This window comes from Sciurus carolinensis, chromosome 3 (genome assembly GCF_902686445.1).
Source record: "Sciurus carolinensis chromosome 3, mSciCar1.2, whole genome shotgun sequence".
In the NCBI taxonomy this organism is placed as follows: Eukaryota; Metazoa; Chordata; class Mammalia; order Rodentia; family Sciuridae; genus Sciurus; species Sciurus carolinensis.
This window is the reverse complement of record NC_062215.1, coordinates 131,057,498-131,069,572: the sequence shown is the minus strand read 5'-3', so window position 1 is coordinate 131,069,572 and position 12,075 is coordinate 131,057,498. Positions and strand designations below refer to the sequence as shown.

The window sequence follows — 12,075 nt, the reverse complement described above, 5'->3', positions numbered from 1 at the left end:
ATTTCTTTTGTTTGATATACATACATGCATTTTTTTTCATCTATCTGCATTTTGCTACAGAAATACAAGTATCTTTACTAATGGTATACTGCCCCACATTCTTCTAGAAACACTGCTTAATATATAAATAATATACCATCATTACCTTTCTAAAATCCAAAAAATTTCTGACTTCTGAACACATTCAGACCCAAGAGTTTTAGATGAGATTGAGCTTGTAATAGTTTTAGAAAATCATGTCTACAAACTTACCAAATTCTCTTCTTTCCAATGTTATGATTTCAGGATCATCATCATAAATACCTAATTTTAAAAATATACAAAAATTATAAACACTTCTCCATAAAAATAAATTACCACATGATACTCACTTTGGTTTTAATCATGAAAAAATAAGATTTTGTATAAATTCTCAAACTTGCATAATGTGTAGTAAACTAAGAGAAAAACCAACAGGAAATACTACTATTGGTAATACATTTACCAAGTGATATAAAAATATTAGTTTCCTGATCTGGCCTGTTGTATATGTTGTGCACAAATGGGGGAGGGGGTCGTTGCTAATATTCACATCATTTCATCTCCACAGAAAATTTCTGTTTTCTAACTTTTTATTTTAAAATAATTATAGGCACACCAGAAGTTGCAAAAGCAGTACAGACCTTCTCAGATACCTTTCTCCCTTCCCCATGGTGACATGTTATATAGAAATGTACCAGTAATGAGTTACATTACTGTTAGAATTTAGAAGTCTTTAATTTTCAGATTATGTGGGTTTTAAAAGTGCTTATCACTTTAAAATATTTTCCACTGCTAAAAATCTTACAACACTTGAAGAGGTAAAGATAAACATTTAGCAGTAAATATAATTTTATTTACCATAATTAAAATCAATGTGAGAAATTTTCTTATTACCATATAAAATATCCAAATAGTATTAACCATGGATATAAAACCAGGGTCAGCAATCTTTTTCTGTATAAACCATTAGTAAATATTTGAGGCTTTTGGGGACCTATGATTTTTATTACAAATACTAAACCCTGCCCTCAAAGTATGAAAATTATAGTCAATATGTAAACAAATAAGCATAACTGCATTCCAATAAAACATTTTACATAAATGGGTGGTGAGCCAGATTTAAATGGTCAGTGAAATGTAGATTGCCAACAGCTGACACAGTTATTGAGCTTTGAAAATACTATTTTGAAAAGAAAATCAGTCTTGAGAAGCCCTTTGGTTCTAGAAACAAATTTAAAATATTTTTGTCCATTTAATATAAAAGCACATTTCAGTTGTTAAACTGTATCTGAGGTTAATTAATGACTGGGAAACACTGGTTCTTCTGCCTCAATAACCTGTGTTTGTTTTCCCTCTCCCTGGTTCCTTTGTTTCCTCCCTCTGCTCTTATCTTAATTTTCGTTCCACAGCAGAAGGATGATATTTCTACTAATGTAACCACCATTAAACTTCAAAGAATATTTAGCCTTTGTTGGAAAATATGATGTCCTAAAAATTAAAGGCTTCAGTACTTATCTTTTAATGCAAACACATATACGTATTTATGTATATACTTATTTATTTTAAGTAGGCATCCCTATTACAAGAGTATTAACAAAGATTTGACCAATATACTTTCATATCTGTTCAGAAAACCTCTGTATACAAGAGATTTTCCTTTAGAATTCCACTCCCATGGTAAATTAAAAAAAGCAAATCAAGGTGAGTTATTAAATTCATAAGCTAAGTGGTGAAACAAAATCAACTTTTCTATCACTCAGATAAAAATTCACAATATATGACCTTACCAAAATCATAACGATAATAGTTCCAGCTTTCATATTGGCCTCCTTGATTATCTTCAAGTCCCTTTTCTCCATATTTGTCATACTTCTTCCGAAGATCTTCATCTTTAAGTACTTCATATGCTCTATTTATTTTTAAAAAATCACCATGTGCATTTGGATTATTCTGTTAAAAAAAATTACAAACAACACAGTTATTTAAGATACATAATCCAAGTCCCTTGAGAACCTATGTATTGGTTAATTAAAACAAAGATTTCTGGACTATTACACGAAAACATAAGAAGGGGCAGTACAACATGATACGAGTTATCATGGGATGAAATCAAGAAATATTTTCTAAGGAGCTACCACTTTCAAAAATTAATGAGAAAAGTAATGGAAATAAGAAATGACTCTTCAAAAGGTTGACATGATCATACAATGCAAATCACTCTACAAAATGCAATTGAAAAAAAACAAGACTTTTAAGTCTTAATTTTTAAAATATTAGTTCTGAAACAATACAGACTGTAGGTTATTTTTCTGAAGCAAATCAACATTAACTTTAAAAAGCTCCAATCCACCAGGTAAATACAAAAAACTAATATAAGAGAAATAATTCAAAACTGGATTGGAAATGTTTCTCTTGTTATTATATTTTGGTTTTTGAAGGATGCTTTCATTTAAATAATACATGAATGTAGGTTTACCATCTTTCATATTCTGAAAATTTAAAAAAAACTGAAAAAGTGAAAAATCCTAAATATAGATTGCAAAGAAAGATAATCAACAAGAGTTCTAAAGAAATACTGTATCTATTGCTCAGCTTTACCTAGAAAAAAAAAAATTTAACCATGTCTTTATTCTAAATAATGATGAAAGGTAAATTTTATTGAGTTCATTAGATGAATTACAAAAAGACCATAAAAATTAAAAGTAATTTAAAGGAACACATTATTGGATACACAAATATTTATAATTGGAAGTACATCTGCTTACTCTCAAGTTTTAATTTATAAAACTTTCTAACTCGTCTATGGACTTGTGTGGGAAAAAAACATGGAAGTTAAAGTATACAATTATTGGTTACTGTCATTTTTGGCAAGACATATGCTTTGAGTTCTGAAAATCATTGTTTTCTTTTCAAAAACAGTTGATCTTAACCTACTCTACTCTAAAAACTCCTTCACAGGATGGTTTGGGGATTAACACCTTTAATATATGTGCTGGAAACACATATAGGGAACAGCCTATTTGTATGACATTCCTTAACGCTATTCCAAACTAGAATATTTTTCTTTTTCTGTTTTTAATTGAATTGTCACTTCTGACATATTATTTTTCCTCAGTACTTCAAACACTTTTTTCTTTTTGGGGGTGGGGGGGGCATGCTGGGGATTGAACTCTGGGGCACTGGACAACTGAACCACATTCCCAGTCCTATTTTGTATTTTATTTAGAGACAGGGTCTCAATGAGTTGCTTAGCACCTCATTTTTGCTGAGGCTGGCTTTGAACTTGGGAACTTCCTGCCTCAGCCTCCTGAGCTCCACAGATTACAGGCGTGCGCCACCACTCCCAACTTTGAACACTTCTTCAAAATATTTTAAACATCAAAATGTACTAAAATAATCAGATATTTTCAAAAGCAAAACTTTACTTACTGGGTTTTTATCAGGATGCAACTTCAATGCTAACTTCTTAAAAGCTTGTCTTATTTCTCTACTGCTTGCAGTTTTGGATACTCCAAGTAAACTGTAAAAATCCTGATCTGTGCCTACTAAAACAGCCATATACACTATCAGAAGACAGAGACTGATTCTTTTTAAGTCTCTGATGTAGTCATCCTTATTTAACCAGACTCCCATTCTCTTTCTTATACAAGCTCTGGTTTAAGTGAACATTAAGAAAGACTGCTGGGTCCAGCTAATGTAATATGCAAATTTGAGAACTTCTGTCCACATTACTTCAAGGGTGAATTAAGTATCAACAGATTATCTCCAAAGATGTTAATCTAAAGAGAGAAAACCAGGCAGTTAAAACACATTTCAAATGAAACAGCAATAACATAAAATGTCAAATAGCATGGTCAGCCATAGAATCTCCATCAAATGGTAAATTACAAAGAATGATGCAAGATCTATTTAGGTGGCCAGATTTGTAAAAATACTTAAGACAGCAGATAAAGGTAGTGAGCAGTGGTAACTAGCTAGAACACTCACTCGTGCACACATACACAAAAAGCAATTTATACAGTGAGAAAAAACCCTCTGATCAGAACACAAGGGCAGAAAAAGGCCGTATCTTCAGTCTAGCCTAAATGTTGTTCTTTTGTAATACCTCTTTTCTTTTTCAGCTGCTTCTTTACTTCCTAAAGCTGTTCAGTTTTCTTTTTAATTAGAACTCATTTGAGGGAAATATCTTTTCAGGGGACTGGAAGGAAGCACAATGTTTTTCCACAGGGTCTCTATTTTGCATGTAATCTTTTAAAACAAAAACAGTTCATTACCCTGTTATAATAAATAACTTACATGGCAGGTCATCTTTCCCTGAGCTTTTTAAGGTGTTTACACTAAATTTAAGTAAAGACTATTTCATAAAAATAGAATAATATCTAGTGTAATTTTATTTTAAAGTTTATGTTTAATATAAATACAGAAACAACAGGAAAGGGACAAACAGTTATTTAGGCAACTTTACCTCTGAAGGGTAAAAAGAATCATTATTTCACCTAACACATTGAAACTAGTACACTTTAGTACCTAATATCTCAAAATGCTTTGAAAAACCTAACTTTCCTACTAGCATCCTCAGTCAGGTCTGCCTTTCTTCATTTAAACCCAAATACCTGGTATTAAAAATTCCTCCTTACCTTTGAATAGTCTTCGTCTCACTTCTAATCCCACCCTTTCATCCCACAAAAATATACCTTTGGAAAATATACTGATGAATAAGCAACACCCAGGCTGAAAACGACCATCAGAAAAGAGAACATCTCAATCCTCACTTTGGGATGAGGTGTTCCTCGCCTAGGGGCTGTTCTGTCAGCGTGGGTGTGGCTGAACTGCCCCAGGCTAGAGCTCAGGGACAGGTGGAAGCGGTCGGTGAACCCTAAGTGCGATTCGCGAAAAGCGAAAGCCTCCCTGCAGCCAGCTCTCCGGAGTGGGATGGGGGAGAGTGGGGAGCGGGGAACAGAGCTGTCCTGTGCGTGTCTCGGGTCTGGCCAAGAGAAAAGAGAAGCTGAGTTAACTGAAGCTAAAGTGAGAAATGGGAGCAGGAAGCCGGGAACCGACACACAGCACGGAGGGAGTAAAGCGGGGGAAGAGCCGGACCAGGACGCAACACGCCGGTGGTCCGAGCTCAGCGGAACGGAGGTTCAGGAGCGCAGGCATGTCGCCCCTCCCTTCCGGAGGGCCCAGGCCGCCGCCGGCGCCGGGACAGCCCCGGCCCCCGGCCCTCGCCCACCTCGGTGTCGCCTCCAGCAGCTACTCCCCCATCCTCAATCCCCGGCGGCGGACTCTGTCCGGTGAACCCAAACTCTGCTCTGGGAAGGGAAGCACGCGCTCTCCGACCGCCAGGCCGCCGAGCTCGGGATGGGGGGAGCACGCGCCGCACCGGCAGCGAGAGCGCGCGGCCAGCTCGGGTCCGCACCTCGGTTCCCCGCGCGCCGGTCTCCACGGCGAGCCGGGGCGGGGCCTGCTGCGGGGCATTGTGGGAAAGGCGTGGAGGACGCGGCCAGAGACCCGCCGCAGCGGCGCGGTGGGGAGGGTGGTGAGGTTTAGGTTGACGTGGCCATCTGCTCGGGATCCGACTCCAGCTCCGGTTGCATCCCGGAGCTGAGAGACGGGGGAGGACTGCGCCGCCCGGGCACCCGCGCTAAATGAGGCAGGCGCCGGCCACAGGCGGAAGAAAGAACGATGAAGCCCGCCCCTTCCTGGTCCGGTTGCCAAGGTGACCGGGAACCACCACCCCCCCACCGAGGGCGGGGCTGGGAGTGAGAGTTCCTTAAAATCCCCCTAAGAAGTTGGGGATGTGCAGATTTTGTCAGGTTGATGGAAATTTGGCAGGAAAAGGGAAGCTTTCCCGAATTGACAGTGCAGGGTCAGCCTAGAGAACTAAAAAGGCAGTAGGAAACTTGCAAGAAATAAAAATGTGAGTATACCAACAAACATTTGAGCCTTCTACGGTAGTTCCTGGTTTCCAAGTCATCCAAGCCAAACACTAGGGCGTTATCCATACTCCTTTCTTTCACCTGTATCTACATAATCTGATACAGAATGCATTTTTAACCTGAGGCAATATAACAGTGGAAGTAGCTACATTTAGGACCATCAAAAGAGAACACATCACAACGATACTGGTATCTATTTATGAAATTACCTCCAACATGAAATAAGTTGTAGTGGGTAACAACTTCACGGGCAATATATCAAATATCAGGTTATAAAATTTTTATGACTACATGGAACCTATGGCTAATATTTTAGGAAAACAGAGGAACTAGAATAAACAAAGGAAGAACTGTTAGAAAGAGCCTGATGTGATCATGGTCAACATGAACCAGGAAATGGTCTAAGGAAATATACATATATTAACTCACTCCTCCAAATAATCTTTATTTGATAATGGCTATTATACCTATTGCACAGTTGCTGAAACTGAGATAAATGTGTTATAGCTGAAATTCACACCTAAGTAACCTGACTCCAGGGACTGTGCTGTTTATTATGTAGAACTGTGAACCAACATTTTTTCCTTTATTTTTGTTCTCATTAGTTAGACATGATAGTAAAATGCATTCTGACACATCATACATAAATGGAGTGTAACTTCTCATTCTTCTGGTTGTACATGACGTAGAATCATACTGGTCATGTAATCATATATGTACATAGGATAATAATGTCTGATTCATTCTACTATCATCCCTATCCCTATGTCCCCTTCCCTACCTTCAATCTCCTCTATTTTTCTTCAGCTTCTGCCCACCATTTATTGTGAAGTTAACATACACACATCAGAGAAACATTCAGCCTTTGGTTTTTTGGGTTTCTTCACTTAGCTTGATATTCTTCAGCTCCATCCATTTACCTGCAAATGCCATAATTTCATTCTTCTTTAAGACTGAGTAATATTCCATTGTGTATATATACCACAGTTTCTTTATCCATTCATCTGTTGAAGGACATCTAGGTTAGTTCCACAATCTAGCTATTTGAATTGAGCTGCTGTGAACATTGTTATGGCTGTGTCACTGTAGTAAGCTGATTTTAAGTCCTTTGGGTATAATCTGAGGCGTGGAATAGCTTGAAAAGCAAACTGAAAACTGGAGAATTAAGTGGGGCCCAGATCACCATTTTTTAATGCCATGATGAATGAAGAGTTAGGCTTTATCTTTTAGGTACTGAGGAAGCTTTTTATATAACTATGGCAGATATTGGGACTAGGATTCAAAGGGGAGAAAACTGGAACAGGGAGATTAATTCAGAGAATATGAGGCCAAATGTGTCAATTTAGAGTAATTTATTAAAACTTTATTGTTCTCTGGGTTATATCCTAGGGGATACTGTAATGAATAAAGCTATAGCTCTGCCCTCAAAAAGTAGGATAATGGAGTTTACATCAGTCAATTATTCAAACAAGTCTGTAATGCTTAGTGCTGTAGAATGAATAATGGGAAAATGACCTACTCCTGGTGGCAAAGGTTTGAAAAAGATCTTACCAAATTTAAAAAAAGAAAGGGGCTGGGGACATAGCTCAGTTGGTAGAGTGCCTGCCTCACATGCACAAGGCCCTGAGTTCAATCCCCAGCACCACATTTAAAAAAAAAAAAGAAAGAAAGAAACGAAAGCATAGAAGAAATTTAATATAATAGGGGGCAAAGAATTGGAACAGAGGGAACAGCAAGTATATAGCCCTGTACTTCAAGAATGTGTTTAAGGAATAAAAGGAACACTGGAATGCAGCAAACAAAAGAAGAGAGTTAGCAAAAACAAGACTAAAAAGTAGGAACAAGATTATGCAAAGTCTTGAAGTTTTGTCTTTCTTCCTAAGAGCAATGGGAACCCATGGAACAGTTTCACACAATGGAATGCCATTATATGTTTATTAAATTTGGAGACATCTCAGAGTTGTAAGAAGTTAAATGTATAGTACAAATACTTTGTTTTCCTCAACCATTTGAGAGTAATTGCTAACTTGTCTCATTATCTCCACACACGGTGGTCTGTCTGCCTGCCTGCTTTTCTTCTCACAAATAAGGACATGCTCCTAAATAACCACAACACAATCATCAAACTCAGGAAATTAAACTACTACATTATTACTGTCTAATCCACAGACCCTATTCAAATTGTGTCAATTGTTCCAATAACGTCTTTTCAGTAAAAGGATCTAGTCAGGAACTACTTTCTTCATTCTGTGTCATAACATTTTAGACTTCTTTGGTCAGTATTTTTTTCCCCTTGATTTTTTAAGACCTTGGCAATTGTGAAGGACACATGATCATCATACATTATATTTCTGTTTGACTTGTCTTGAATTTTCTCATAAATAGACTTAGATTATACATATATGACAGGAATAAAATAAAAACGACACTATATTCTTTTCATTACTTCTTATTATTAGGCAGCCCAGAGTTTTATTTGTCCCATTGTTAATTGCATTCACTTTGATTTCTTGATATAAGCTTTTTTTTGTGAGACTTTTGCTCTATAAAGTTACATTGTTCCTTTTTTAAATAAGTGCTTTCTGGGAAGGTACTTCGATCCTCTGTGAGCTTCCTAACTTCTCACTATCAATTTATTCATTAAAATTTTTATGGATTCATGGATTTCTATTTCATTAAATGGACATCTATACTGTCATTTTATTTAGATGTGTAAGTGATTTCAGATTTGACCAATGGGAATTCTTTCAAATTGACTTCTGGGTCTTTTTGCCAATGCCGTCATTCTTTGAATATGCTTATTTTAGTGCACAGTAAGAAGTTTCAGCTCCTCCAGGATTTTTACTGCCTCAGACCTGATAGTCATTTCTCTAAGAAGTCCTGGTTCTTTTGAAGAACAATAGTTTGATGGCAAGATCTAGGTGCTAGGCATTCTCCTTGTTATTGGGACTGTTGCTTCTCTGTAGACAAAGGTAGACAATATATGCTCCTATGTAGATACACATACACACAGATATTCACATTTACATACTGTGAGTTTGCAGTGATACTTCCCCTTTTAAGGCAATGCCACAGAACTCAGAACTCATTCATTTTAGTTTTCTTTCTTTTTACATGTGTAACTCCGTTCTCTGAAAACATGGTTTTCATTATCCTTGTGTATTTAGGGTTCTTGAGAGGAACAGAATCGTCAGAAAGTATGATTATAAAAAGGGATTTATTAGATTGGCTTACACGACCAGAAGCTGGATAGTCCATCTATGGCTGTCTGCTGACTGGAGAGCTGGAAGAACCAGTAGCTACGCAGTCCAAGAGGTGGAAGTCCCAGAACAAAAAAGATCAACAGTGCTATCCTAGTCCCAGACCAAGGCTTCTGGAAACTCCCTGGAGAATCACTGGCAGAGTCCACTTTTGAAGAGTGGAGAAGTCAGAGGTTGATATCCTTAGACCATCAAAGCAGCAATCAAGACCTCTTCAAGAAGAGTTGAGAGTACATCTGTATCTGCTTCCTTGTTCTTCCACCTTTTATTCCATCCCAGCCACCATCCTATTGGGAGTGCTGCCCATGCTTAGGGAGGGTCTCCTCTTCAGGCTACTATCCCTCATTCCAGTCATTCCTAGATATGCCCTCATTGACACTCCCAGAAACGTCTTAATCATCAACATCTCTTAATCCCATCAAGTTGACAATTCAAATTGACCATTACACTTTGATATCCTCATTTGTTCAATTCCCCTGTGTTAGTTATCTTTTCATTGCTGCGACCAAAATACCCGACAGGAAGAGTGTAGAGGAGGAAAAGTTTATTTTGGCTCATAGTTTCAGAGGTCTTAGTTGATAGTCAAATAGCTCCATTGCTCTGGGCCTGAGATGAGGCAGAACACCATGGCACAACAGTGTGGCAGAGGAAAGCTGCTTGGCACATGGCAGCTGGGAGGTAGAAAGAGAGCAAGAAGTCATGGACATACATAGTCCAAGTCATACCTCCAGGGATCTACTTTCTCTAGCCACACCTATTTTCCTACAGTAACCAACCAGTAGTCCATTCACATTATTAACCCATCAAATAGATTAATCTAGTGATGAGGTTACAGCTCTCATAATCTAATCATTTCTAAATTGCTTATTAAATGAGTTTTTCAGGGAATATTCCTATTTGCAAACTATAATACCATGTGTGTTATCAATCTCCCATCACTGATGCTAGCCTCTCCACTGTTTGGTTGTCCTCTTTATCCCACTTTATCCACAAGTTTCACTGAAATTCCCCCCTGAGCAGATGTTCTGCTCACTCCACTTAGGTTCCAGTCCAGGCCAGGATTTCCCATCACAGAGATATTCAACTCACCCTGAGGGGCTCTGATACATAGAGACTCGCTCTTCCTTCTTTGTATGGACACTCTCCTCATCTTGGTTGGTCTCTAACACTGCACCAGTCCAATCTAATAACTTTTGGTCTTGTGAATTTAGAGAAATGAACATATTAAAGAAGAAAGCAGAACTCATGTTCTGCAGTTCTGTTCATAGTAGCCAAGACATGGAGACAACCTAAGTAACCATTGACAGATAAGTAGGCAAGGAAAATGTGGCATATATACAATGAAATATTATTTAACCAAAGGAAAGAAGGGAATCCTGCCTATGTGACATGAATAAATGAGGAGGATTTTGTGCAAAGTGGAATAATGCAGACAATGAAATGCAAATACCATATGATCTCATTTATCTGTGCAATCTTAAAATATTGGAAGCAGAAAGTAGAATAGTGGTTTTCAGAAACTCAGGCATAGGGGATATGGGGGAATGTTGGTCAAAGGGAACAAACTTTTTTAGTTTAATGAATAGATTCTGGGGTCTGGTGTTTAATATAATGATTATAGTTAATACTGTATTGTCTACTTAAAATTTGATGAGAGCAGATTTTGAGTGTCCTCACCACCTACCATACCCACACCAGAGGTTATGGACATGTTTATTTATGGTAATTAGTGCACCATGTGTACATATATCAAATCATGTTATATATCTTAAATATATTCAATTGTTAAAAGCTTTTTAATAGAAGAAAAAAAGTGGAAGGTAATATAGAGGATTTGATAATGAATTCATCATTATGGAGAAGAGAAAGACATAGGAAGATCTTGCTCTTCTTCAGAGAATTAACAATAGGATGTTCCATTCAGGGGGACCAAGACCTTGCCAACTTCAGTATAATAAATCATAATTCAATACAACAGCTTCATCATGTATATGTGAGATACAACAAAGGGACTATTTCACTTTTTAATTTCATCAGGGGAATTACTTACCTTTCAAGATCCAATATATGTCGTTTCTGAAAACACATTCATTGTGAGCTGTTGGAGGATATTTGGTCACTCCACCCCTTATCATTGCATCTGTCACAACATATTGTAATTACACACTTTATTGGTTGGTTTACTAAAGTAAATTCTTTGAAATCAGAAATTTGGTTTTATTTTTTCTCAATGCCTTACTTCAACAGTGTTTGGCATCTATTCAATGCATGCATTACCATGGAATGAAGAATCAATATTTATTATGGGCAAAGAGAAAAGAGTGTCCCTTTGTTCCTAAATTAATCATTGCCTGATATGGTGGGGGCTGTTTAAACACATTCACATGTAGAAATAAAATAAATGTCAAAGGAGTGATATAAAAAACATGGTCCATAGGGACTTAATTTTAGGATGAATTGCTTAGAGGACAATAAGGGGAAACTACAGGCATTTCTAAATAAATTTAAAATACAAAAGAATTCTTTAAAAGATTTGGAAGTTTTGAACCAGGTAGAATCTTTGAGTCATAAATTCCATTCCTTCAAAACATAGAGAGGAAATGGAGGTCAAGAAATTTGAGTGACTTACACGTTGACACTAAAATGTAAATGGTAATATAGCTTGCATTTCTTGGCCAGTGTGAAATGATAACTAAAACATGCATGTTTATATGTTTCAGGCACTATTTTAAGCAGTTAGCTTATATTTATACATTATAATTTAGGATTGTCACAACAATCCTAAAGTTACTGCTGTTAGTGTCACTTTCACTAATGAGAAAACTGAGTGAAAGAGAAGGTAAGCCACTTTTCCCATG

General features: G+C 37.1%; 1 protein-coding gene across 2 annotated transcripts in view; it reads right to left on the bottom strand.

Annotated features, from left to right (window-relative positions):
- Dnajc10 (DnaJ heat shock protein family (Hsp40) member C10) overlaps positions 1–5,663 on the bottom strand; it is a 52,961-nt gene extending 47,298 nt beyond the window's left edge. The window contains exons 1-4 of one of the 2 annotated variants that reach the window (XM_047545077.1): positions 5,252–5,663; positions 3,451–3,800; positions 1,809–1,971; positions 253–303 (exon numbers count right to left, since the gene is read on the bottom strand). In XM_047545077.1, coding sequence (XP_047401033.1) covers positions 253–303; positions 1,809–1,971; positions 3,451–3,654 — 418 coding nt within the window. In that variant the 5' untranslated portion in view covers positions 3,655–3,800; positions 5,252–5,663. The remainder of the gene's footprint in view (positions 1–252; positions 304–1,808; positions 1,972–3,450; positions 3,801–5,251) is intronic. The other variant, XM_047545078.1, reaches the window with a different exon arrangement.
- Between the last annotated feature and the right edge of the window lie 6,412 nt (positions 5,664–12,075).